At 36.1% G+C, this 26,480-nt stretch overlaps 5 protein-coding genes across 5 annotated transcripts; 3 read left to right on the top strand and 2 right to left on the bottom strand.

The window, feature by feature from the left end:
• Positions 1 to 6,705: 6,705 nt before the first annotated feature.
• LOC117918478 (putative pentatricopeptide repeat-containing protein At1g02420) lies at positions 6,706 to 9,247 on the top strand. Its single transcript, XM_034835173.1, has 2 exons — positions 6,706 to 8,592; positions 8,719 to 9,247. Exon 1 carries the CDS (start codon positions 6,938 to 6,940, stop codon positions 8,516 to 8,518), a length of 1,581 nt encoding a protein of 526 aa, XP_034691064.1. The 5' UTR covers positions 6,706 to 6,937; the 3' UTR covers positions 8,519 to 8,592; positions 8,719 to 9,247.
• Positions 9,248 to 9,662: 415 nt separating this feature from the next.
• On the bottom strand, positions 9,663 to 12,617 carry LOC117918479 (ADP-ribosylation factor-like). The gene is made up of 7 exons (XM_034835174.1): positions 12,519 to 12,617; positions 11,199 to 11,354; positions 10,669 to 10,739; positions 10,432 to 10,551; positions 10,171 to 10,289; positions 10,005 to 10,086; positions 9,663 to 9,910 (listed from the first exon to the last, which is right to left on the bottom strand). Exons 2-7 carry the CDS (start codon positions 11,344 to 11,346, stop codon positions 9,905 to 9,907), a joined length of 546 nt encoding a protein of 181 aa, XP_034691065.1. The 5' UTR covers positions 11,347 to 11,354; positions 12,519 to 12,617; the 3' UTR covers positions 9,663 to 9,904.
• Positions 12,618 to 13,890: 1,273 nt separating this feature from the next.
• Positions 13,891 to 18,435, bottom strand: LOC117917394 (nitrogen regulatory protein P-II homolog). Its single transcript, XM_034833658.1, has 8 exons — positions 18,155 to 18,435; positions 17,999 to 18,044; positions 17,821 to 17,848; positions 17,023 to 17,110; positions 16,539 to 16,606; positions 16,367 to 16,436; positions 14,547 to 14,582; positions 13,891 to 14,432 (listed from the first exon to the last, which is right to left on the bottom strand). The coding sequence occupies exons 1-8, from the start codon at positions 18,339 to 18,341 to the stop codon at positions 14,359 to 14,361; spliced, it is 597 nt and encodes a 198-aa protein (XP_034689549.1). The 5' UTR covers positions 18,342 to 18,435; the 3' UTR covers positions 13,891 to 14,358.
• Positions 18,436 to 18,798: 363 nt separating this feature from the next.
• On the top strand, positions 18,799 to 21,252 carry LOC117917604. The gene is made up of 3 exons (XM_034833931.1): positions 18,799 to 19,036; positions 20,224 to 20,298; positions 20,841 to 21,252. Exons 1-3 carry the CDS (start codon positions 18,884 to 18,886, stop codon positions 21,000 to 21,002), a joined length of 390 nt encoding a protein of 129 aa, XP_034689822.1. The 5' UTR covers positions 18,799 to 18,883; the 3' UTR covers positions 21,003 to 21,252.
• A 1,499-nt stretch (positions 21,253 to 22,751) lies between these two features.
• On the top strand, positions 22,752 to 26,153 carry LOC117918949 (GDSL esterase/lipase At1g09390-like). Its single transcript, XM_034835947.1, has 5 exons — positions 22,752 to 23,289; positions 24,113 to 24,298; positions 24,402 to 24,559; positions 24,641 to 24,911; positions 25,875 to 26,153. The coding sequence occupies exons 1-5, from the start codon at positions 23,034 to 23,036 to the stop codon at positions 26,102 to 26,104; spliced, it is 1,101 nt and encodes a 366-aa protein (XP_034691838.1). The 5' UTR covers positions 22,752 to 23,033; the 3' UTR covers positions 26,105 to 26,153.
• Positions 26,154 to 26,480: the final 327 nt, after the last annotated feature.

Here is a 26,480-nt window from a genome sequence, read left to right as displayed (position 1 = left end):
TGAAAAAGGGGCAAAGAGAGGATTGCTTGCCATTAAAATGGAGAGAAGAACCATGCTAGACGTTAGTGACATGATTGGTACCAAAAACACTGTTTATTCAGTTCATTGAATTATGTGCATGCAAACTATCAGAAGACTTACCAACAATAAAATCTGCCCATTTTTAAAGGTGTCATGCTGAACAAAATAGAAGGTGTTTTCTGGGAACTAATACAAGAATGCTCAATTGTAAAAGAAACTGAATTATTGCCATAGGGGTCATACTGAAGTCTGATCATCATCATCACAAGTCCCAAAGCTTTTTGTTCCAAAATGGCATAACTTGGTAGTTGGTGAATGCACAAGGCTTGTTGGGTGGTCTACACTGGATGGGTCTCTATTATATGGTGAACAATATATGTCAAATATATCAGAGTCACGAGCACGTTTTGAAGGTCCAGTTGAGTATTGTCTACCATTTGTGACTTTCATTACTATCACTATCAACGACAGTTCTTTCAAGGCTATAAGCCTACTGCATGAATCCTGTAAAATTGTACTTTGACCATTGAGATAAATCCTCGGGTATTTGATCGTTGAGATCATTTGATGCCAGCAGAAGATTGATCAAGCTGGGAAGACTTGGGAGCGAGTGAGGGATGGTCCCAGTGAGATTGTTTTGATTAAAAAAAAAAAAAACTGTAGCTTCTTAAGAATACCAAGGTTGGATGGTATATTAAGTATTCTGTCATTTTCCGAATGTAGGGTAACCAGATTTGACAAATTTCTCAATTCTTTTGGCACCTCGCCTGTTATGCTATTCCTTTCTAATGTAGGTGTTGAAAAAGAATGCTCAAAATTTCAATTTTGGGGGGACGGGACAACAATCCAGACAGTCGCATGCATGACAACGTTACAACAATGATGTCATTATCGAAGCCACAAAGAAAAGACATTAGACCAATCACATGAGTTAACTCGACTTGGGTTCCCGTCCATGGACTGTTTGCTGGAAGCATCCATGAATTCTTTAATGCATGGCGTGCATCTCCTCGTGAATCAGACTGTGCACAAAAATGAAGACAGGGTAATATCAGAGCTGTGTGAACAAATTCTATTTTCAACGACATCATTCTAGGTGATCAAAGCAATGAAACACGTGGTTCCCACTAAGCACAAGATAGAACTTCCATATCCTGAACCATCTGACGTGTTTGACAATGGAAAGGTAAAGAAGGGTTGATGGAAATGCAACTGTTGTACCCTCAATTCCAAATAAATTAGCTTTTAACCGCAATATTACTTGAAAAAGGGCATTGCCAGCACCATTTAATTCTCCAATGATATGCACCATCTCATCAACTTCAAATGCAACCTTGGGAATATTTTCCTTTGGTAGAAGACTGATGTTTCCTCTTATAACACTCCCCACTTCAGAAACAAATGGCCCCACCCTTATCAACAAGACATTCGATTTATGGGTTTAAAACGAGTATACGGGTAGTGACCATAGAATCAACAGGTTCTCTTTTGACTTTCTCACTGTATTAGGATTGCAACCACAGTGCTGCATCAATGATTGGAGACGGATCTTCGAAGAAACCCTTTGCTTCAACAGGTCGGACTCTCTTCTCAAACTCCTTCGCGTCGAGGAGTGATCAAGATGAAGAGTTTTTTTGGGTATAGAAGATGAGAAAGTAGTAAGAGAGGTGGGTAGTGAGAGAAGTGAGGAGTAATGGTCATGAAAGATGGAAATATGGCAATGAGGGAAAATGGGTATGGTTATGTGTAGATTTATGGGTATGGTGGTATGAGGTTGAACGAACATTGAAAGATGGCCATAGGCGCATGCAATATAAGGATGAATAGGAGATGTGGTGAGAAAGAATGGGTTTGGTAGTGGAATATAGTGAGAGAAATGGGTATGAGGGGTTCTATGGGTGTAATTGTGTTATGGTAACCAAGCTTAATAGATATGAGAAAATGGAAATTGGTGAGTATGAGAGATGTGGGTGTCATTGGTGAAATGGGTAGTGAGAGAAATAGCTTAGTGGGTGTTGGAAAATGTTTTTTTTTTTTTTATCTGAGTACTTCTCAAGAATAACAGGCTTGATGATGCACTCTTTGATACCAGCAGTTATGTCATTCACTGGTGACAGTCTCATCCTACTGGGTGGAAATGAGGATAGTATGCACAAAGGATCGTGCTTACCTGGGAAGAAATCATGCACAGGTCCTCCAATATGATTCGATAAAGTCTATAAATGACTCGCTATCAAGGATGTCGCAAGATGTATAGGGTTCCCAGTCGAATGATTTCTGAGCACTACAAGTTTCTCGTTCTTCACAACGATGTGTCAATTGAAGAACATGGTGCTCTTCGACAATTTCAAAATTTGGTGGATAGTGAGAAGATCATCACTTGTTGTGGTGAACAACAATATCAAAAGACCTTCTAAAAGCTGATCAAATAAATGATTCCATATCATGCCAACATAAACTTCTCGTTGTGTTTCATGAGATGAGTACCAAGGAGGGCTTGAGTCAAATCTCTGCAACGTCCCTGCTTTGGAATAGTCATAGTGCAAGCAGATGACACGATTCCATCACAAATAAAAAAAATGTTACTGTCGTAGTACGGGTGATGGTCGATTGAAGTACCAAGGAGAGATACATGAACACTTGATGCTTGGACTAACCTTCTCAATCACATGCAACTGACCGTTTATCAAATTTTCAAGTATTTTTTCTGCTAAAAGCTTCCTCGTTAACCTTTGTAACTTGAAGCCCAATTTGTTCAAAGACACGAAAAACATCCACAACTCCAGACTCCATGGCTTCAATAATGTACTCTGATAGATTCGCTTGGTTGCAGTAAGAAAAACTGTAAAGCAAGAAAACGAGAGACCTGTACCAAGCAGTACTCGGGAGGGTTCTCTGATTCAACATGTATCCAAGCAGTTTTGGTTCTCAATCGTCACCCAGACTACATACATTCCCTGTACACTTAGATTAGTGATTGAATGTTGTACTTCCTCTTTCTTCTTAGACTCAGATTAAACTATATAGAAAACACACTAGAAAGTATGCTCCCAATGGTCATGCCCAGATTGTTGCAAGAAAATTCAGGAAGTAAGAGTGTCATTTAGCGACAGTGGGACCATTTAATTTGATGGGTTGTTCACTGGTTGCTGGGAAACATTCCTCAGAACTTCCATAGCCTTAGCAATTTTTTATTTTAAAGCTTCTAGTGATTCTAACAAATGCAAAACCTCAGTCTAATCATGCTCTAATAAGAGAATATTAAATCCAAACCCATTAGTTTTCTCATATGATTGGACAATAGAGAGGTACTTGAGTATATGGTATATGGAGCGGGTCTCATGGTGCAGAAATGTTGGTGGTGAAGTTAATGTTCTTGTACAGACATCAACATGATGCTTCATGGTAACACTTGCCTTGAATGAAGTCTCAGCAGATTGGCATCTGACCCTCGTCCTGTTTCATTTGGTTCTCATCACACTCACCCGGTGAAGAGTGCCAGAAAATTACACCCATCAAACCAATACTTTCATCTCCATGCCCAAAGTACAACCTCTTCATCACCATGTCTTACTCTAATTCAAAGATGGCACCTCTGTAATAGTTTCTCTTATCAGTGCTGCTTCCAAAGAAGACATGGACACTCTTGAACCTAGAATACACAACCTTCTTCTTCATGATTATGAAAGACTCTTGATGGTGAGCTATAAGCAGTGGGTGGGATGACTAGAGAGTGATTTAATGAATGTGTGGGTTATGACTAATGGAACAAATGGCATAATGTAGTGAGAGAAAGGGATTTAATGGATATTGAAGGATGGAAATAGGAATAGTAATGGGTCTGATGAAGTATGAAGGTAGGATGGGAAGGTGGTTAGATTGCAAAGGGAATGGGTTTGATAGTAGAATGAGTGAAGGAATTGAAAGAGATGGGTTGGAAAATGGGGTGTCTAAGGTGATTAAACATGCATCTGAGGAAAGATGAGAGTGAGTTGATGCTTTCTGAGAAGGTTTTTTTCTAGATTGTAGGCTCCACCATTTTTCGAAATTTTGAATAAACATCTTGCTGCTCTTCTTAGTAACTGATGCACTCAAGGGCTATTAATGTTCTTATGTGATCTGCTTCCTAAAGAGTGATCAATGTTCTCTCCGTCTCTTCAATATTATCAACATGCGGCGTTTCTCGGATTCCTCTTACTGTTTTTCCAAAGTTTTAGTAACATTATGATCCATAAATCTTCTCCGTCGTTTCCCCTTTCATTGACCAACTCTAGTTAGGAGTCCATACGTCGAATTTGAATACCACTTATGGTCCAAGGTCGCTTAGATGGATGCACAGAACACCACTCAGAAGTCCTTCTTTCTTCTCATCATTATAAGCCAAACAAACTCCCAAACTCGATGGAGAAAACACAATCAGAATCAGGATGAGTGATGATGAGACTCGAATCTCTCTAAATTGAAACTCTTAGATAGTTATATACAGACCAAGACATTTCCACAATTGGATACACATGAGTAGAGGAATATGAAGAATGATATTGCTAAAAAACAGAGCAAAAATGAGAAACCCAAGGGATCATTAGGTAAAGCCTCATTTCATGAGTGATGAACAAGCTGCAAACTGGTGGAACGAACTGGAAGTCCACAATATAATTATCAGACATCCAACCCAAACTCAAAGAAGAATCGAACCATTTACAGAGGAAAAACAAGAGTATCAAAGACAATCAAAACAGAGCATTATATGCAAATAATCATGTTCAACCAAAACAACCCTATGATCCTTGATGTCCACAACAAACAATAAAACCATGATCATAGATTAATAGAGAATGAAGCAAAACATTAAGAAACTGAAACATACCAAGCTCAAGGTGGCCTTACCTGGAAGTTCACAACACAACCTTCCTCTGTTTTCTCTTCTTCAGTTTTTCTCCGTAAAACTCTCTTGCTCCTCAAGCAACCTCCTCTCTTATCGCTCTTAGCTAGTATTCTCTCCCTAGCAAGCTTCACTCTCTGGTTCTTCTCAAACTATCATTCCCCAAGAAACAAGCCGGTTCCTTTCTCTGAACACCTCATTTTCTATTTTTCTTTGAATATCTAACTTCTTGTTTTTTTTAGTCTCCCAGCAAGCTTCCTAAACTAGTTTTTTTTTTCTTTGTCTTGCCTTCTTTCCTTGTTTTTTTTTTTCCTCAGAGCAATCCTATAGAAAACCTCTCTATAACAGCAAAAAGATATCTCATTCCCCAGCAAAACCAGACTGCAACTATCAAAGAAAAAAAATCTCTCCTCTGTCTTCAAACTTGCCCCTCAAGCCAAAAAATACGCTCATCCAGAATATTCCTTGACAGGTGTCATACTCTCATAGCTCCTCAATCCACTAATGTGATTCCATAGTAGCCTCTCTTGAGGCAGCACATGACCACCCAAAATTGTGACACCTGAAAAAAAATGAGCTGCACAAAAGTGAGAAAAATGAGGGTCTACACATATACTTTTTATTATTTTAGAAAAATGAGCCCAAAAATCAAGCCAAGCAGTTTTTAGCAATAAAAGCAACTTGTCAGCTGTCTTCTCCGCCGAAAGCAAAAATTCTCGATGAAATTGTCAAAAGTAGCCTGTCAAGAGGGTCTTTTCGGTGGAATTCGGTGGAAAAGTGAATTTTACTATTCACTATTCACTATTCATGCACGTGACTACTATTCATGACAGTTAGCAAACAGTGCTTTGTCCCATCTTTTTGCCTATTTAAGGAGACTTGATCTTCATTTGTAAGCACGAATAATTTTAGGCTCTCCCTTCTCTCTTCTTTCTCTCTCATCATGTAAGCCCTTCAAGCCCCAAGCTTTCTTCAAAGCTTTTCTCCCATTGTAAGATATTTCTCTATATGTATCTATGTTTTATTATTTACCTCCTATGATAGATGGTCTTTAAATTATGTAAATTTTCAAGTTTATTTTAAGTTTCCTTTCAAGAGTCTCATACCTTCCCTGCCATTCAAAAATGCAATTGATATAATCAGATAAAGTGTTAGTATTGTTAAAAGATGGATTTGTGGGGAAGGAATCTTCCACAAAAGGTAGAGATTCCGAGCTTGAATCTATATCCCTATTAGGGGATGCTGAAGGAATGTGATGATTGAAGTGGCTGGAAGAACCTGCTACTTCAAAATGGTCATAATAAAGTGGCATGAATTTCTCAGAAAGAGCTGAATGAGAATTCTTAGAATCTGTAGGTTTAATGGACCTAAGAGGTTGTTTGTCTTTCTTGGGGACCATGTTCTTGTGAATCTTGCAAAAATTCACGGGTTAGGAAATCAGGGATTGAGTTACATTCTCCTTTAATATACTCAATTTGAAAATCAAAATTGCTTAAAATATATATATATATATATATATATATATATATATATATATATAAGTTTTATAAAACAACATAGTAATTTATTAGATGATAAAATGATAAAATATATAACAATTAAAATGTGAATTAAATAAGAAAATTTTATCAGCAATATATTTTTATTTTGTCCTTTCATATTATTAATGTTAAAGATAAAATTAAATATTAATAAATAATAATATTTTTATTTTTAACAACATGGTAATTCCGATTTTGAAAACATCGATCCAAAGATTCCAAACTCATAATTCGCAGAACGGTGTCGTTTCATGGAGATGCAGTTCAACCCTATTCGATCCTCTCCATGCCGTCCAACCCTATTCGATTCTCCGAAAATAATGTCATTCCGAACTAGAAACACGCCCTCTTTCTATCTGAAATTCAATTTTGCTTGTGGATTATCGATTAATCACTGATAACCGCGTCTAGGATTCTCTTATTTCAACATAACTCTACAGATTTCTCATCCGAATTGCTAAATCAAAACAACGATCTGGATCGAATTGGAGTAATGAATCATAGAGCCATAAGGATGATTCTGAAGCCCCTTTCTCTTCAATCTTCATCAAGGTACGCTCCTTCCATCTCCACTATAGGTCTGAACTCAAATCCCCAAAACCCCAGTTCAGTATTCTCTCGATTGTACTGGTCTGAAACCATAGCCGAAACCACAGTCGACAACGGCGATGTTGAAACAGTTTTCCGAATAGTCAGTAGCGCTTCATCAACTCGGAACTTGAAACAATCTCTGAAATCGAGCGGAGTGTTCCTCTCTAACGATTTGATCGATAAAGTTCTGAAAAGGGTCAGATTCAGCCATGGAAACCCTTTTCAAGCTTTGGCTTTCTTCAATTATACCAATAAGAGGAAAGGGTTTTACCACACTCCGTTCTCGTTGGACACAATGCTCTATATCTTAGGAAGAAGCCGTAGATTTGATCAAATTTGGGAGCTTTTGGTTGAAATGCGTAGAAAGGACCAATCTTTGATATCGCCGCGTAGTGTTCAGGTGGTTTTAGGTAGAATTGCCAAGGTCTGCTCGGTGAAGCAGACAGTGGAGTCGTTTAGGAAGTTCAGGAAACTGGTTCCGGAGTTCAATACTGCTTGTTTCAACGCTTTGTTGAGAACTCTATGTCAAGAGAAGAGTATGAGAGATGCGAGGAATGTGTATCACAGTTTGAAGCATGATTTTCGGCCAGATTTACGAACTTTTAATATACTTTTATCTGGGTGGAAGTCTGCAGAGGAGGCTGAGGGCTTCTTTGATGAGATGAGAGAAATGGGGGTTGAACCCGATGTTGTTTCCTATAATTGTTTGATTGATGTCTACTGCAAGGGGAGGGAGATAGAGAGGGCGTATAAGGTGATTGATAAAATGCGGGATGAGCAGATATCACCGGATGTGATATCTTATACTAGTATTATCGGAGGTTTGGGGTTGGTGGGTCAGCCGGACAAAGCTCGGGATGTTTTGAAGGAAATGAAGGAGTATGGATGTTACCCAGATGTTGCTGCATACAATGCAGCTATCAGGAACTTCTGCATTGCAAATAGGCTTGGTGATGCTGACGGTTTGATGGATGAGATGGTTGGTAAGGGTTTGAGTCCTAATGCCACTACTTACAATTTGTTCTTTAGGTGTTTTTATTGGTCCAATGATTTGGGGAGGTCATGGGGTTTGTATCAGAGGATGAAAAAGACTGGGTGCTTGCCAAACACTCAGTCTTGTATGTTCCTAACCAGGTTGTTTAGAAGGCAGGAGAAGGTGGAAATGGCGCTTGAGCTTTGGAATGACATGGTGGAGAAGGGTTTTGGGTCTTATATTCTGGTGTCTGATGTGTTGTTTGATATGCTTTGTGACATGGGGAAGCTGGTGGAGGTGGAGAAGTGTTGTTTACAGATGATAGAAAAGGGGCATAAACCGAGCAATGTTTCTTTTAGGAGAATCAAGGTGCTCATGGAATTGGCAAACAAGCATGAGGCCCTTCAGAATTTGACAGAGAAGATGGCTATGTTTGGGCCTTCAACACAAGTTCGGGAAAGAGCAGAAAATATGGTAGAGATATCAGATTTAGAATCACTTCCATGTTGAATCAGATAGTCCCAAACATACTGCAAAAGCTGTAGGACTCCTAAGCAAAAGGCTTAAGGTGTGGCCAAGTAAAGGTAATTTGTCTCCTTAACCATGTGTAACTCCTAAGCAAAAGGTGATTTGTCTTAACCATGTGTAACCTATGTGCTAGAATAACAAGCATCTAAATTATTGTGATGTTTTTTTTATCCTTGTATCAGTTTCTACTACTAGTTCTCACTTATATGGTCAGAGCGAGGAGTGGTTTAAGAAAACGCAGAAGAACTAGAGGGGATAGGGGGATGCGATGAAGGTAATTGCAGTCAGTGTGGTTGGGTTGGGTGGAGGTTCTACTACTTTCTGGCAGGTGGAAGAAGTAGGAAACAGTGTTCTACAGCCCATAGCAAATCCTCCCCTACGTGAGTGGACTATGTACTGTTTATGCAGTGATGGTAAAGGCCATCATGTTTCTCCTTGTGCAGCCCAAGTGAGATGTTCTCGATTATAAAAGGCTTTGGTTTGCCGGTTATTCTGTAAAGGCCAGCCCTCACTGCAATTGTCACTAGCCATGCGAAAACAACTTCACCGAGACATGGCTTAAAAAGCACTTTCGGCAGGGTTTCCGGCGCCTCTACTCGATCAATATAATGAGAATGTATGATAACCACTTTGTCAGTAGAATTCTAAGAAAAGCCACCTGATCGAAGGCAATGCCAGAATTTTTATTTCTAAATAGAACACCTTCATCCATTCAGCAGGCTATTCACATTCCGATCATGAGACATTGCTTTTACTAATTCAAATCAAAGGCTGATATAAAACCAACCTATTTCCAACATATTCTAGTAAAATATCAACTATTGCCGTCTTATTTTAATTTGCTTTGGAAGCTAGAAAGTCACATGCCGACACACCTTCCATATCTTCTATTAAAGGTATAGCTAGAATTGCTTCTCTACTTCCAATGTCCTTTTTATTATTCTTGTTTCTACTTTTCCTTGTTTGGCAATTGGTGATATCGTCTTTTCCTCCCCGTGGAGTTGAACTCACAGCAAGCATTCCGATATTTAAAACACCTTCCCACTGCACTTGTTAATCAAAGTGTTATCGTATGGACATTCCATATAATTTCCTCCAAAAGAACAAATTAGATGCTCTAAATTCATAGGATTGTTTCATGAAATATTTAAACAAACAAAGCCATTGAGATAAAATCCATGATGAGGAAGAATAAAAATTCATGAATAATTCTGGAACCGAGGAAGCAAATGGCAGTGTCTGCTACAGAATCCACAATCATGGTAAAAAGTTAACATTGTTGACATAGTAAAAAAACTGTGACAGAAGGGAACAACAGGTAAAGTGTCTCCTAGCATTGATCGCGCCCGAAAGTCAGGATCGTACAGTTTATGCCTGCAAATAGCATGAAAAAGATTAGAAGCCAATTCGAAGCAATTAGAGATGTGAAAGCCTTGCTGAATTTGATGAGTTATGTGTACGACTCCACCTTGTTTGCAATATTGTTGGAGAGCCAGTCCAATCCCTCATACAGCCCTTCACCGGATGTGGCACATGTGCTCTGGATGTACCTGCAATAATTGAACAAACACTTGAGAAAATTTCAGACTACAAGCAGTCACCGCTTCAAAAATTTGTGTGCATGCTTGAGTTACCAATGGCGTTGACGCAGAGAGTGAAGGCCAAGCTTGTCAGTGATCTCAGCAGCATTCATCGCATTTGGAAGATCTTGTTTGTTAGCAAATACTAGCAGCACGGCATCCCTCAACTCGTCCTGCCAATATTCCATGATATTGTTATAGATAAGACACTACAGCTAACAGAAAAAATCCAAGTGGGAAGCTGTCTATAAAATTCTTAGCTTAGCTATTTGCAACAATGGAAAAAATCTTGGAAGCATTTTATAATTCCATTACCTCATTCAACATCCTGTGCAGCTCATCCCTAGCTTCAACAACACGATCACGATCATTGCTATCAACCACAAAGATCAGACCCTGAGTGTTTTGGAAATAATGTCTCCACAAAGGTCGGATCTGGAAAACCAAAAAAGATAATTGTTGCCCACTTGGTTGACAAATTTGGTGCAATAATAAGATCAGTATTTAGAGAGGGGGTGTTCAATATCCTGTTATATAATTAAGACCACATACCTTGTCCTGGCCACCCACATCCCAAACAGTAAAGCTAATGTTCTTATATTCCACAGTCTCCACATTAAATCCTGATCAAAGAATATCAAGTGGCAAATGAAAAAGAGAATTAATGGGAAACATGAAAGAACCACTTTGCAAATCTTTTAACAAGTGAAAAAGGGGCACATGGGAATCTTTAGATTAAAAAATGCAGATGGTAAGAAAGGAATATGGCCAGAACAATCAACTTAGAGGCAAAAGCATTCAATCTCCAACAACATGAAATCCATTTGTATGTCAAGACAACTAAAATAGGGCAGAATTCTATCTTCATTTGTTATGACTAAATCTGAAAAGAGAATCAGTATTTCAACAAAATATAAAATAAACTAGCAGAGGATAAAAGAACCCGGGTCAAAAGAGGTAAACAGGGGTGCAGTATCATTTTAGAATAAGAGAACTATCTCACCACAATTGCAATATGTTTCCTACGGGATACATTCATGTTCAACTTTTTTTTTTTCCATATAAAATGATGACAAACTCACCAATAGTAGGAATGGTGGTGACTATCTCTCCCAGCTTGAGCTTGTACAGAATGGTAGTCTTACCAGCAGCATCAAGACCCACCATCAGTATTCGCATCTCTTTCTTAGCAAAAAGCCGACTAAAAAGCTTGGTGAAAGACAGCCCCATTTTTGTGTCTGATGGCTCCAATAAATTCAAAAATCAAGTCATATAAATGATAAAATAGTTGGTCCAAATGCATTTCGTGTAAAATGGCATGGTTGAAAGTTACCGGAAGATATACTAGATCAACTCTGCAACAATGCAGGATTAAAAATTTCAATGATTTTTCTTTTGTAACCAAGACATGGATATGTACCAAAACCACCTGTCATAACTCTCAAAGCTTCCACTTTATGCAGCTCAAATGAATTGGGTTTCAGCCTATTTTGCCTATCCCTTTGTCCATAAAGTATACAACAAAATATGGCAATTTTCAGTGAAAATGCAGCTAAACAATTTAGATCAATAATCAAAACGTTTATATAAATTGAAAAAACGCAAGTTATGGTTCAATCAACCTTAAAATTAATTTTTAAAAGAAGCACAAATTTACATGACCTCCGCATCAAATCAGGTAAAGATCAAATCTTCAATTTCCAAATTCCCAACCACAAAAATTAAAATTTAAATCGCATGGTTCTGCCAAATACTAAAAAGCCAAATCTTACGGAAATCAGATATGAAAAACAGATAATGATAATTCATGAAAAGTAATTATCCAATTTGCCTTCCCCAAATGGACGCAGTCAATAATCATCCTCGATTTTTTGAAATATTTACACACATGCATGCAATCTGTTCCTGTGATTTCGCATTTTTCACAATTTTCATGAAATACATTAAAATCTCATTTTCGACATGAATCCATCTACAAGCCAAATCAAATATATCATAATAGATCCATATCCTGCCATGAGCAAAAAGGACAAATCCATCCAACCAAACCAAATCTACGAAAAAAAAGCTCAATTCAACGATTCAACCTAGAAATGCAGATCCATCAACCAGTTCACAAAAAACCAAATAAATCAAATAAAAACCCTTAGACAACAATCAAAACAATGAACAAAACGAATGGCACTCAAGACAGAAATCCCAAATATAGGGTTTCAAAAGGTTTAGAGTCCATTTGGATCTCGGAGCACAGGAAGGAAAAACAAGGAAATCCAACAAACGAAAAAAAAATAAAAAATAAAATTTCTAGCACTTTCCAGACATTTTCCTTTAATTTCCCACCCTGATTCCGAGTCCCCAAACAGATCAGATGCAAGAGAGAGAAAGAATGGTGAAAAACTTGCCTCGGAACAAAGTGTATTTTTGGGAAATGGAGAGAACAGATCTCTCTCTCTTCTTTCTCTCCCTGCTGTGTAGCAATGTGGCAATGTGGAGGAATTGGGAATTTATAGTAAGATCCAAGTGAATGGGTGGTAGCGTTGAGACGACGCCGTTTATTACTTTTTTTACTTGACTGTTTGGCAGCGGAGCTTCTGAGTTCCACGTAGAGGATGGGGATGGGTTCTTACTCAGGGTAATGGGGTGACCTTTATATGTCGAATTGCATGGATGGGTTTAGTGGATTAAATCATAATATACATTGATATTATTTTAGGGTGTATAAATACACATTAATTTTCTAATTCTTTTTTATGAACTAAGTTGGATATACTTTCTATTTTTGATTTTTAAAATAAAAAACTTGTCGTACCAAAAGTATAAATTTATATATTACATATTTATATATCAAACACTAATATTTTTAAAAATTATTTTTATTTTTTTTCAAATTGATGAACCTAAATTTTTTTAAAAATAACTCTTTTTTTACGCACTCATGTAAAAATAATTATAAAATAGAAATCCTTTAAAAATAATTCAAGTTCCATATACTCATTGATCAAAGATAGTATGTACATCATTAAAAAATAATAAAAAATGTATAAAATGCTAAATATTTTTAAATAAATACTTAAATTATATATTTTATAAATTTGAATTCTTATTTTATGATTTTTTGTATTTATATATCATTAAAAAATAGCATCTAAGTGACAATACTATTTTTGACTAAAAAGTACATAAAATATCAATTATTTTTAAATAAATGCTTAAATTTTATATTTTATAAATTTGGATTCCTATTTTATAAATTTTTTAATATGAGTTTATAAAAACACACTTTTCCTTCGTTTTTCAACAATTTTAATAGTGCTATATAAACAGTATTTAAAGATGAAATACAACATAAGTTTCCATGTAACATCATGCAGCCCACACTTTCTAGAAGTTGAAGAAAAAGAAAAAGAAAAAGAAAAAACTCTCCCTGCTTTAATTAAAATTTCAAAAATATAAAAATGATTTTAATTTTTGATATAAAAACATTTTTAAAACATAGTTTCAAAGCACAAAATGGATCCACAGAGCGAAAGCAGCTTCTTCTTCTTTTCCTCCTATTAAAATCTACTTCAATCCAAACATCATTAGACAAATGAAGTTTTCAACCAGAAATCACATGAGGAAGATAGGAGAGTCATGACCCACGATGAACTACTTGCTTCTACAAAACAGAATGGAGAGAAATCTGCTTCCCATGTTATTGAAAATTCTTGTGAAATTCCAGAACCAAACAGTATTGTGAATTATGCAGTGAATGCAATTCATATTCAAAGCATATAAGATATTGAATTGAGTTCTTATTCCAGTGCAAGAAGAATTCCAGTTCAAATGAGCAAACACAAGTGTCCTTAACCACAGAAACTGTAAATGCTTTTTCTGCAGCAAAAAAGGAAGGAAATTGTCTAGTACCCAGTTGATCATTTGCATGCATAACAGGGATTTAAGCACCATCCATGGATAAGATAACACAACCAAATCCCAGCTTCAAGAGTCTACTTGTTCTACTTGTTCATTCATACTTAAGGGAACGGAACAGAACCAGAGGAGTAGCAACTTCTCCAAATTTCTAACGATTATGGTTTTCAATGAAAAGATGAGAATCCACATCACTAGTTTTTCCCTTTTATTTTCCTACCTTATGACATGATTTAAGAAGGAAAAAGCATCAGGTCGCGGTGGTCTTTTCCTGAGGTAGATACTGGAAAGAAAGGTTGCATTCTGAGACCGAACCGGTCATATTTGGACTCAAGCAGGCGGTGTTGTAGTGGACATATCAGTTCGCCCACCCGTCATCCTCTCAGCCAGCTCTCCACGTTCACCTGGAAGTCACATTTCAGAATTTCTCAATTACATATGCGGATTCTTTGAGTGATGACAGAAAGGAGGAAATGAAGCATTGTTTGTCCAAGAGGGAATGAAAGTTAGAAAGTTACCGGTCCGAACTCTTATCACATCCGATATGGGCACCACTGCAAACAACCAAAAAGCATTATAAGAACTTTGATCAAATACCAAATCCTTCTGAATCTTATTAGACTGATATACCCTTTTTTTCATCAAATTTTCAGTATAGAAGAAAACAAGAATGACGGTTTTTAAACTTTTCCATGCTTAAAGGACCCAAACTTCAAACGCCAAGACTAAACCCACAAAAACTTCAACAAAGAAGAAGACAATATAAAAAAGAAGAGAATGATATGAAGTGGGAGTCAGTTTTCACTTACAGAGGTTTCTACGGTTTCCAAAGAGAACCGCATTTCCTGAATGCGGTTTCAGTCCCACCGACAACAATATCTCTACCAGAGATTAGAATTCTAATTCTCATTAATTTGCAAATAAAAGCAAAGTATTATCGGAAAACACGCATTCTCATCTAAATCTAAAACCTACCAAAGATAATGTCTTGACGTTATTCAAAAACATTATCTACAAAACCTAGTAGAAACCTAATAAGATTATAGAACTAGTAGAGATAGTGTTTCAGCATTTTTAGAACAATCCTTCAAAACCGCATCTCCTGGGTGCGATTTTATTTGAAGTAAAACCGCATGATTTTAGGGTAAAACTTAAAAACCGCATGTCCTAGATGCGATTTTAGAGTAGAACCGTGTCTCCCTCCCATGTGGATGCACTGTTTCAGATAGACTTTCACTCTCTAATTCATTCTTCTGGTTTCGAACCTCGAGAGGACTAAGGACTAGAGACTCTTTGGACCAAGCATATGGGAAATGATCGCCTGGAAATAGGTTTTGTTAAGGAGTAGAATGGCAGGCCTGGTCCGGAAGCTTAGCTGACTGTAACAACCCTTCAAGCTCAACCGTCCCCTGTTACTGGGTCAACCATCCTTTGGCAGCTCCGGGTTGTGAAGCTGTCTAGTGAGGTTTTTGAAGTAAAATTTCATCTCATGGATGAGTTTTTGAAGTAAAACCACATCCCTCAGGTGGTTTTTTTGAAGAAAAATGGAGCTCCAAGCAGCATTATGCATACATGTATAAGGCATTTTTATTATGGCATGCCTCCCCAGGGATGGACATGGACAAAGTAGTAGCATGGAGGATATCTCTCAACCCCATCCCAAAATGAAACTGTTTCTTTGCCATAACAAATTGGCCAGGGAATGAACTCGATTTATTTGTTCACTTCATTCTCTTTATAAGTGCATCATTGCCACCATGTGAAGCAAATGGAGCAAACATGGGCTACAAAGGCTCCTATTTGGCTCTCAAATCCAGATATTTGATATCTTTCTTTCTTTCTTTTTTCAAGATATCTCAATTCCTGCAAGAGTTTGGTTAGATATCTTACAACTATCATCCCACTTTTTTCCAATCCAGTCCCCCCATCGGGGTGAACCCCAGTAGACAAACTAGTAAAAGCAAATAATAAATTGTTGTCATTCTCCTGGGTGAGTGCATAGAGAGTGTCCCCTCCCTCGAAAGAATGCAACTTTTATCCATTTTTCCAGATTGCAGTTTTCTTTATTCCATGGTGTTCTGTGTGCTACATACATGATCATGGTATGATTTTCACTAATGCTCCTTCACAAAACAGAGCCATTGGTGAAATTTAATTTTATGGGTATGTATAAATGAAATTGCGAAGATTCTTAATAGCTGCAAATGACAAGGTTAGATTAAGTTTCCTTGGCTTATTCACCCAGAAGTCACAGAGCACAGCTCTGAAGTTCAGAAAGCTAGAAAATTAAAGGATTCCACCATTTTTAAAACCTAAAGAAGAAAGCCTGGAATCTTACAAAAGATCTTGCCATCACCAATCTCTCCAGTCCTTGCCACCTCATTGATCTTGTCAATTACTGCTTCAACCTAAGACAGGAATGGAAAGATTTGAAGAGTGATACAGCAATGAAAACAGTGTGAATCTTCTTGTTTATAAGGCCATTTAGACTGTTTTAGTTTTAAATATACCTGGTCTTTGCTCACCACAATCTCCATTTTAACTTTAGCAACAAATTTGTCCTCAGAAAATTCAGAGCCTGCAGCATGACAAACAAGAACAAAATGGTAAAGATAGCATAGGCACCAAAGAAGAGACTACCAAAGAAAGAGAAGGAAGAAATTGTAGAAAAATAAACTAAACCATGTATCAAATTTTCCCCTCCCCAAATTGAACCCAACAACCAAAACCTATATCTTCAAAACCGAAAAAGGAAAAAAGCTTTCATGTCACACAAACTGCATTTCTTTTTCATTTATTTGAATAGTTTTCAGCAACTAAGCCAAAGAGGAAAGAGGTTCATCGGTACGGTTATTCAACTTAGGTGGGTGGAAAGGGACGAGGAGGAATGGGGTATAGATATAAATTGTAATCAGCTATTTTTTCTATTATACAATATCCAGCACATGAAAGAAGAAAAACTTGACACCTCCACAATGCAAGAACTTTCAGAGCCTGCCTGTCTTTCAGGAGAACCGCCTTGAGCACCAAAGCCTCGGACATCAGAAACAGTAACACCACGAATACCCATTTTCAGCAAAGCCTATAATTATTTTTTTTATTTACAAAAGGCCACAAATTAGAACCAGTATGTGAATCCACAACAACATAAGTATTCAAGTATTTATGTTGCACATCTTACAAGTAGCACTACCATAAAAGTAGTATGTAAGCATTTATGTTATACATTTGATTCTATTTCACTGTTTTGAATTGAGAGTTTAGTACATATGACACTTTGGAGGAGTTCATCATACAGGGAAGAAAACATGGTCATATATAGTAAGAAGTCACTAACTGCAGATTTTTTCTTTTTCAACAAATATACTGCATATGAATGTTTAGGTTGATTCCCATTCCCTAACAAATAATAGGACAATCTGTAGCATGAAATTTTGAAATAACAAACAATTAAACAATCTGCAGTATCTCTTGGGACAAAAATTTGGAGTACTCATGCAACTTTGAAATCGAGCAAAGTTCTACAAACTAATAGCCAGGGAACAATTCTAGTTTATTCAGACTGGAATAGGATCCTCCTAAATTAGAGACAAAGAGAATTCCCCAAATTCTACCAAATATCCGAGAAGCATGGCTGCTAGCCACAAACCATTTTATTCAGCTACCATTCTTATTGATGCATCATCTTTGCAAAGCAAAATGTGGTTCATTGGACCCATCAACACTGAAACAAGATTTTCCAGAACTACTTGTGACACTACATAGTAATTGTGATGGTTCATTGAGTCTTACCGAAGAAACCTGCTGGATTCGCCAGGGCCTATGTTGTTCAAATTCACCATCAAAGCACAAACAACAAAAGAATTAGAAAATCCCAAATAAATTTCGGTAAAAACAGAACTTTTCCTGGATAAGAAAACCATAAAAGGGAATATAAGATGAACAAACGCAAATTAATAGTACTGTGCACCTCAGGATCGCTTCAACTTTGTAAAACTGCGCGTCTGGGGTATAATCTACCAGCAACCAAGCAAAATTTGAGATGCCCAGATCATATTTTGGTGAGAAAACAAAAACCCATGAATCATTTACGCCAAAAAGTGAGAATTGAAGTCACAGTTCATACCTGGAGAGCTCTGAGCTCTGACAATGGGAAGAACAGATCCATTCTTTGAGCGGTTTAGGCACAAATTAAACTGGAAATTTCGAGAATCTTTGAGATTGGGGCGGATCAAAGTGCAGTCTATGAGAGGCAATTCTTGGAAATGGAAGCGGAAGGGGTTGAGAGAGGCCGGCTTCAGCATTGCAGCCATGGTTGTTGACGAAGGTTGGGTTGATGCAGAGGATTTGATACAGAGCCTCGCATTAAAACGACAACGTTTTGGGTTGACACTTGTACTAGGGAGTAATGCATGGTGGACGCTTGGAGTTAACCGTCGATGTTTTCTATGTTGATGCGGTTTCAGTTTTTTATTTTGAAAATTTTCAATTATATTTATTTTATTCTTTCAAGAAAAAAAATCAATTTCATTATTTTATATATTTTTTTAAAAAAAGGATGAAATTATCAACAAGCCTCTTTATAAGGTCTTTGAAGGATCATAATGAGACTCGGTAAAGTTTCATTCATCCAAAGAGATAAAAAGTCAAGTATAATGATGCTCTTCATTTTATGATTAAATATACACTGAACATCTCTCTCTCTCTTAAATATACGCTTGGAGTTTGGACTTTGGATTTGGGTTCACATATTGGGTTGGGTTTGAGAGCAAATGAAGCGAGTGGGCCTGTCCAGGTAACCCCACCACTAGTCCTCTGCTTCCACCCCCACACATGTTTGATTTTGTGTGTGAAGATGGCTGCAAAGGAGCAGGAGAAAGAAGCTGAAGAATTTGTGTACAGAATCAGTACAGCCCAGGAGTGGGAGGAGTTGCAGAAGGCTGGAGCCTGTTATGGTGGCCAACTTGACAAGTCCACTGGCTGTATTCATCTCAGCAATCTTCATCAGGTCCTCTATCTCTCTCTTCTTCGTCTCTTATCATAACTATCATATGGGTATCATTTATTCTCTTATATTCCTCTATTTTTCGGGTACCTGGGTGGTGGAAAATCAGATCTAATGATTGGAAGAAAATTGGGGGTGGTGGGGTTCTGTACAGAAATCTGTTAATACAGTGAACATAAACAACCTAATTAGATTTCAAAATTAGTAAAATAATATCATGAAGAAATAGAGTAAGGAGATTCTGTGAAAATTGAAACAAAATAGTTGGAAATAGCACTGGGCTAGCAGTTGGGTGCATGGATCTCAAGTTTGTGTGCTGCAAAAAAGTCCAAATTTGTGAAAAAGGTTAACAAAATGGTGCTTGATTTTAGGGAAATGGTCCCTTCTAATCAAAAAGTGGGGTGTGGCATGAGATTGAGGTGGGCATTCTTTGTTCACTGGAATCTGTTATCAGTATGTGGTTTATGGAATATAAGTTGTTGGATTGATGGCCCCAGCACCCATATGACACTCACAGTTCAATTTAATGGTGTAGGCAATCAAACTTTCATGATCATTAACTCTCAATTAGCAATAAACAATGTAACAAAGTGATCCCTCCCATATAGATATTGCTCACTCGGAGACGTTGTGTAACAACCCAACCCTGGTGTGGGCAGCCCCTCCGAGGGATGTCTGCATGTCTGATCCCCATGATCCTATGGGACATAACAAGGATGTCGTGTCTGCAACGGGGTGATTGTAATATCCTATATCGGATAAAGAAAAAAGTTTTTGACACGATATAGGTAAGAGCTCCTCTTAATTATGTAGAAGTGTCTTTTTGCCGTGATGACCCATTAGGCCCATATGTATGTAAGAGGGGGCAAGTTGTTACAGGCTGTCTGCATACCAAAGCTTCACTGGTTGGCAAATTGAATGCTTGTTTATTAGGCTGGTCCTCCATGACAGAAACAATTGCCGAGTTAGCATAAATTTGTGGTTTGTGTGATTGAGTTAGCTAACATGGTTCTGCTAAGCTAGATGCTTGAACAAATTTTTAATTGAAAGAGGAAAATGACTCACTGGGTACATTTTGCCTTACTGAGATGGGTGATTTTATCATTGAAGCCTTCAGGTTTTCTACATTCACTTCTTGTTCTTCTTCAAGGACCCAAGGTTGATACTATTTATGGATGATAAATTTGCAGGTACAGTCGACTTTAGAGAATTTTTTCCTGAAGACTCAGGCTGAGTTATACTTACTCCAAGTTGACTCCAAAAAGGTATGAATAGGAATCCATATATCTCATCAATCCTTTTCGAAGTGAAAAAAAAATTGAACCACAGACCATGGAAAACTACATTGGGACAGTTGAGTGACTGATATAATTCTTGGATCCTTATGTTAGAGGAGAAATCAAGCACTAGTAATTATAGAAATTAGGTTAGAAGAACCAAGGCATCAGTGTCCTGTGTGCAATCATATGGATAGCACATTGGTGTTAAAGAAGTGAATGATCTGCTGCTTTTTGTCTTGTTTTTGTTTGCACTAAGATCATTGGAAAAGGTTTAGCAGGTTTGGAGATGATAACAAAAGGAGAGAGAGACTAATTAGGCAATAGAATCATGAGGAAGACAAAAGGATGCATTAGCCAAGCATAAATATGTTGCTAAGCTGAAATAGTTGAGAAGAGAAATTAGTGATTATGTACCAAAAACCAAGGAGGAACATCATTTCTGCTTTATGCCTAATATCCTGTGTTACTGCTTTGTTCTGAAAGTCCGATAATCCTTTTTTTTCTGTGTGGTATGAACTTTGTTTAAGCTTGGTGATGGATTGATCTATGAACGTGTGGATGAGTGCAATGTCTTTCCTCATTTCTATGGGCCATCCCGGAGTTTCATCCCACTCCCTCTGGATGCAGTTACAAAAGCAGAGAAGATTACTTTATCAGATGGCAAATTCAGTTGCAGTTTGCTAAATTAAGAAGTCATTTCAAATGGATTTGATGCAACCACAAACTTGGATTGGTGATGTTTCCATCTAGTCTTGTGTAATATGGAGTTCAAAAGGGGTGTTGGATCATAATGTAATTCATAGTAATCCCTGTAATATGCTTCAGCATGGTGATGAAAATGAACACCAAGTGGGGCTAATGAAAATGGAATGGAATGGCAGGTTTCAGCCTGTTGCGTTCATGAAATGAAATGCTTGTGCTAATGTTTGGTGAAGGACATTTACTGCCATTTGGTTTATTTATTTTGTCTGTGATCTATTTGAATATTTATTTTGATTTTAATATACTTTTTCCCCACACTTGCATAAGTGGGGATAGCTCAGTTGGGAGAGCGTCAGACTGAAGATCTGAAGGTCGTAAGGAAATAACAAGGAGTAATGTGGAAACAATAGAGTTGATAAAGTTGGGAGCTAATGGGAGTCCAATTTTTCAAAGAAGGTTGGTGAATCGCTTAATCTGGAAGGCGGGGAGAAACAATTTTGGTCATAGCAGAAAAAATCAGGATGTATCTGATGCTAATATTTGCTTGAAGGGGAGATTCTATGAACACATAACATGCCAATCTTGATCTTAAAATCCAAAAAATAGTTGAGAAAAACAAAGTGGACAGTAAACCGTGCACTGCACACTAGGCCGGGGAAAGGAAGTATCAGGTTTTGCATGCTTAAGGAAGCCCAATTTGTACCAGATTTGTGAAGTCAAACATGCTCCTACGGAATATGGAATTTGAGTGGAATTCTTTGTTGCCATGTCCTTTCTATACCAAGTCTTGTGTTCACAAGTCATACAATAAGGAGCTTTCATGAAGGTTTGTAGAAAGATGATCCATTCAATTAGCGGTCAAGAAATGTGGTTCAAAACTGGAATAGCCCCAAGTTCTTGTGGATAGAAAACAACCTAAAATACCTAAGAGAGTCAAAAAGAAGAGAAGTAGAGGAGATAATAATAATGGTAATAAACCCAGCTCGGAAGTTTCTTCCATGGCTTTGGTGGCATGTTCAAGGGTACACAGTCCATATATAGATGGCAGTTCGTGGGCATGGAGAGCCACCATACAACTATGATCCCAAAATCAAAATGTACAAATCCTGGATTCAGTGTTGTGAGGAAGGATCAGAACACAAAAGCTGGGATGGAGTTCACCATACTGAAGCTGCCACTGCTTTTGTAACAACCAATTGATATATGTAGGTTATGTTTGGTTCCCGGAAAATACTAAGAAAAGAAAAAAAATACAAAGAAAAATGATTTTTTCATGTTTGGTTGTCTTATGACAAATATAAAAGAAAATCAAATATAATTAAAACTAATTAAAAACTTATGTATTTTAAAATTATTTAATCTTTATATTAATGAGTTAAAATAAATAAAATGAGTTTGAAGTAAAAAATAAAAATAACTTATCAACTTTTAATCCATTTTTTATTTTCCTTCATTTTTTCTTTTCTTCTATTTTTCCTTTGTATTTTCTTTTCCTTGCATTTTCTCAAATTTTCTGAAAACCAAACATAGCCGAATGGTTTTTCAACTCCTTTATTTGTCAAGCAAACAAGGGAACATTTGCAATTAAACAAAATGAAAAGACTCTTAGGGAGAGTTCAATTATTGAGAAAAGTTTTTCCAAGAAATTTGATTTGAAATAAAAATATATACTTGTGGTGGTGGTGCAAACAAAAAGTCAAATGGATTGGATCTTGACGCAGATGAATAATACCACATGGTATACTGCAAGTCAAAGGGCTAAGAAATGCAACTTGTACTTATAGTATTATTTGATCTGCATTTATGGATCCAAGAGCATGTGATCCATTTAACCATCCTCACTACATTACCTTTACCTCTTGACAAACCAAAACCAAGCCCCACTTGGATTTTCTTTCATTTTCCTGTCCCTTTTAAACTTTGACTACGATTTTGGTTCTTCATGCCTATAAAAAAACAAGGGGAATTGCAAAAGGACAGATACTGTGTAGATCAAATCAGTGTGGACTGTCGGGAGGATGAAGATGAATGAGAAGGGAGTGGGCTCTTATCTGCCTGCTATCATATTTGTTGTGGCTGTGAGCCTGTGTTTTGCCTCGAATGTTGAGGGTGGGTGCAGTAGAAGTCCAGTGATATTCAACATGGGTGACTCAAATTCAGACACTGGCTCGGTTTTGAATGGGTTTGGATTCGTGAGGCCACCTCCTTTCGGTCGTCTCTTCCACAGGTATGTGGGCAGGGTCACTGATGGAAGATTGATCATTGATTTCCTCTGTAAGTTCACTCTCTTTCCATTCAATTCAGTTATGCATTTCTTTTACCAGCTGAAATAAGGGAAAAAAATTTATCATGTACTGTTTATTTTTTTTGTTTGATACTTTATTGGTATTATTGTATCAATTTTCATTGAAATTTAGACAAATTCAAACGTATTTAGAGGTCAAATAAATTAATAAATGCCACCCAAATAAATGTGGGAAAAAACATATAAAATGATGAAAGTGGAAAATAGAGTGAGATGTATGACTTACTAGAAAACAGAGATCGGATAACCGACTTATTTTAGCATGAAAATGAAAATGAAATAATAGATTGTTTTTATTTTAAAAAGCAAGTTGTGATATCTTATATTAGATAAAGGAGAAAGGTCTTAACACTGTATAAATATAAATTATTCTTAATCTTGTAGATGAGTTTTAAAAGTCATTAAAGTCTCTTAAATTCAGAGCAAATAATATCTATACAATTGAGAGCAAGTTATTATAAATGGTATCAAAGTTAATATTTGATTTTGGTGTGAAGATTTCTTAGTATTTGACCCCGTAATCTCATAGGATAGAATGAGGATGTTATATTTGCATGGTAGGTAATTGTGATATCCCACATTGGATAGAGAAGAAAGTTTCTTCTGCTGTATAAGTATGAAATTCTCTTAACTATATAGTAACGTTTTAAAGTTATGAAAACCCTTTTAAACTTAGAGCAGACAATATTTACATAGTTTGTATAGGAGCGAGTCGTTACACAAATTGTTTATCTCATAATAATTTACATTTTACATTTTCTTTTTAATTTTTTAATTTTAATTTTTTTATAGGTGAGAATTTATCGACTAGTTACTTGACACCATACCTAAAATCCATGGGGTCAAGTTTTACCAATGGAGCAAATTTTGCCGTGGGTGGTGGAAAGACCTTTCCAAGATTTGATTTTTTCAACTTGGGCCTTCAAAGTGTCCAATTTTTTTGGTTCCAAAATCAATCCATTGAACTCACATCAAAAGGTATGGCATCAAATTATATATTTATTTATTTATTTATTTATTATTTATATATATATATATATATATAAATTATCATAACTCATGTAATAAATATTTTACTTAGGTTACAAGGATTTTGTGAAAGAAGAGGACTTCAAGAGGGCACTTTATATGGTGGATATTGGACAGAATGATTTAGCCTTGGCCTTTGGTAACTCCTCCTATCCCCAAGTTGTTGAAAGAATTCCAACTTTTATGGCTGAAATCGAATATGCTATTGTGGTGAGTCCACCTTTTTTTTTTTTTTTTCATGGATATATACATATGCTTTTTGTTTCTAATTTTCTCATCATCCAAACATAGAGTCTATACCAACATGGTGGAAGGAAATTCTGGGTGCACAACACAGGCCCGCTGGGCTGTTTGCCTCAACAACTTGTTAACATCAGCAGAAGCTCTGATGACTTTGATAATCATGGATGCCTCAAGTCTCGAAACAATGCTGCTAAAAAATTCAACAAGCAATTAAAAGCTATGTGCAAAAAACTAAGAGCTGCCATGAAGGATGCCACCATTGTCTATGTCGATATCTTCGCCATCAAGTATGATCTCATTGCTAACGCTAAACTATATGGTAAGTCTTGATATTTTGATATCAGTACTTGTCAAATATGGTTTTCTAAATGTTCTATGTCCCTGTTTTAAAATATTTCTTGTGAATAACTTTTATTTTTAATTATTTTTAAAATGATTCAATTCTCCAAAAATCATTTTTTATATAAAAAAAAATATAAAAGAGAATATTTTTTTTATATACCGAGAAAAAACCATTTTTTTAGTCTTAAAAATGTAAAATAAGAAGTTTTTTTATAGTTTTTACTTGTTTTGTAAGAATTGTTTTAAAAAATAATTATATAAATATAATTAAAAATAAAGTATTTCATATAATAAATATTTTTTAAAAATGTTTACAACCATTGAAATCAAATTAAAAGGATTTTGAAACGGACATTTATTTGATAAATCAAATCATTTTCAAAAACAACTTTTTAAAATTACGGTTTACAACATAGAATGGTAGAACTTATTTGGTAATTGTTTTCGAAAATGTTTTCTATTTTTCAAAAAAAAAAACATGTTTGATAATAAAATAACTGCTTTTTGTTTTTTATTTTTAAGAATAAAAAATAAGACGTTTTCAATAATATTTTTTTAATTATTTTCATTTGTTTTTTTAGAATTGTTTTAAAAAACAATTATACAAGTATGTAAAATGAGTAAAAATAAAACATTGGATATCATTTTTTTAAAATATATTTAAAAATATTAAAAATTGGTTAAAAATATTAAAATTTTTCCAATAAACATTTGTTTTATAAAATATTAAAGAACAAATAACAATTTTCAAAAACCATTCTCAAAAGTTATTTTTTAGAATCGTTTTAAAAAATAATTACGAACAAACCCATAGTTTTTTAATAAAGAATTGAAAGCATTTCCAAACAGGCCTGAAGTAATTTTTGAAGTTACACCCAAGGCGAGTGGCTGTAATGCTGGTGATTTTATGCCCGATCTAATGGTTTTGTTGTTGGAACAGGGTTTGAGAATCCACTAATGGTGTGTTGTGGGCACGGGGGCCCACCATACAACTTTGATAACTTGATTCAATGCGGTGGCGTTGGGTTCAGTGTATGCGAGGAAGGATCCAAATATGTGAGCTGGGATGGAATTCACTATACCCAAGTCGCCAATCAATTTGTGGCTTCCAAAATTCTCTCCACTAATTTCTCGACTCCTCCGCTTCACTTTGATTTCTTTTGTGATTAATAATTTGTTTTCCAATTTTAATTTAACTATTATTCATTCCATACGCATATTTGGGTTTTTTTTTTTTTTTGAAGAAAAAAAAAATATCTTTGGGTTTGGTTGTCAGATTTGTGATCTGCAGGTCACGTGGCTCATGTGTCTAATCTCTACTTTATATCTAATCTCTAATCTCTAATCTCTAATCTCTATTCACGTGATTGGAAATATTAAAATGAATTTGAAAGTAATAAAATAAATAAAACCTTTGAAAACGTTAAAATTTAATAATGGAAAGAATGTTAAAATAAGAGAGGAAGAAGTGGATGTAAAAAACCAAGTTTATTTATTTATTTTTTTAAATCATAAATTTATTATATTTATAAAAAGAAAAAGAAAA

This window comes from Vitis riparia, chromosome 7 (genome assembly GCF_004353265.1).
Source record: "Vitis riparia cultivar Riparia Gloire de Montpellier isolate 1030 chromosome 7, EGFV_Vit.rip_1.0, whole genome shotgun sequence".
NCBI classification, from domain to species: Eukaryota; Viridiplantae; Streptophyta; class Magnoliopsida; order Vitales; family Vitaceae; genus Vitis; species Vitis riparia.
The sequence above is the reverse complement of the archived record's forward strand: the minus strand, read 5'-3'. Positions and strand labels throughout refer to the sequence as shown.

Bases quoted from the DNA above. Each gene is read 5' to 3' on its own strand.
- LOC117918478 (XM_034835173.1), top strand. From the start codon at position 6,938: ATGAATCATAGAGCCATAAGGATGATTCTGAAGCCCCTTTCTCTTCAA.
- LOC117918479 (XM_034835174.1), bottom strand. From the start codon at position 11,346: ATGGGGCTGTCTTTCACCAAGCTTTTTAGTCGGCTTTTTGCTAAGAAA. The intron at 10,552-10,668 runs GTATGTGGTCTT...TTGGTTTTCCAG, and splicing joins ATGTGGGTGGCCAGGACAAG to ATCCGACCTTTGTGGAGACA. The intron at 10,087-10,170 runs GTAACTCAAGCA...CAATTATTGCAG, and splicing joins TCTCTGCGTCAACGCCATTG to GTACATCCAGAGCACATGTG.
- LOC117917394 (XM_034833658.1), bottom strand. From the start codon at position 18,341: ATGGCTGCAATGCTGAAGCCGGCCTCTCTCAACCCCTTCCGCTTCCAT. The intron at 18,045-18,154 runs GTATGAACTGTG...GGTTGCTGGTAG, and splicing joins CAGAGCTCAGAGCTCTCCAG to ATTATACCCCAGACGCGCAG. The intron at 16,437-16,538 runs GTATATTTAAAA...TTCCTGTCTTAG, and splicing joins TTGTGGTGAGCAAAGACCAG to GTTGAAGCAGTAATTGACAA.
- LOC117917604 (XM_034833931.1), top strand. From the start codon at position 18,884: ATGGCTGCAAAGGAGCAGGAGAAAGAAGCTGAAGAATTTGTGTACAGA. The intron at 19,037-20,223 runs GTCCTCTATCTC...ATAAATTTGCAG, and splicing joins ATCTCAGCAATCTTCATCAG to GTACAGTCGACTTTAGAGAA. The intron at 20,299-20,840 runs GTATGAATAGGA...ACTTTGTTTAAG, and splicing joins TCCAAGTTGACTCCAAAAAG to CTTGGTGATGGATTGATCTA.
- LOC117918949 (XM_034835947.1), top strand. From the start codon at position 23,034: ATGAAGATGAATGAGAAGGGAGTGGGCTCTTATCTGCCTGCTATCATA. The intron at 23,290-24,112 runs GTAAGTTCACTC...ATTTTTTTATAG, and splicing joins ATTGATCATTGATTTCCTCT to GTGAGAATTTATCGACTAGT. The intron at 24,912-25,874 runs GTAAGTCTTGAT...TTGTTGGAACAG, and splicing joins TGCTAACGCTAAACTATATG to GGTTTGAGAATCCACTAATG.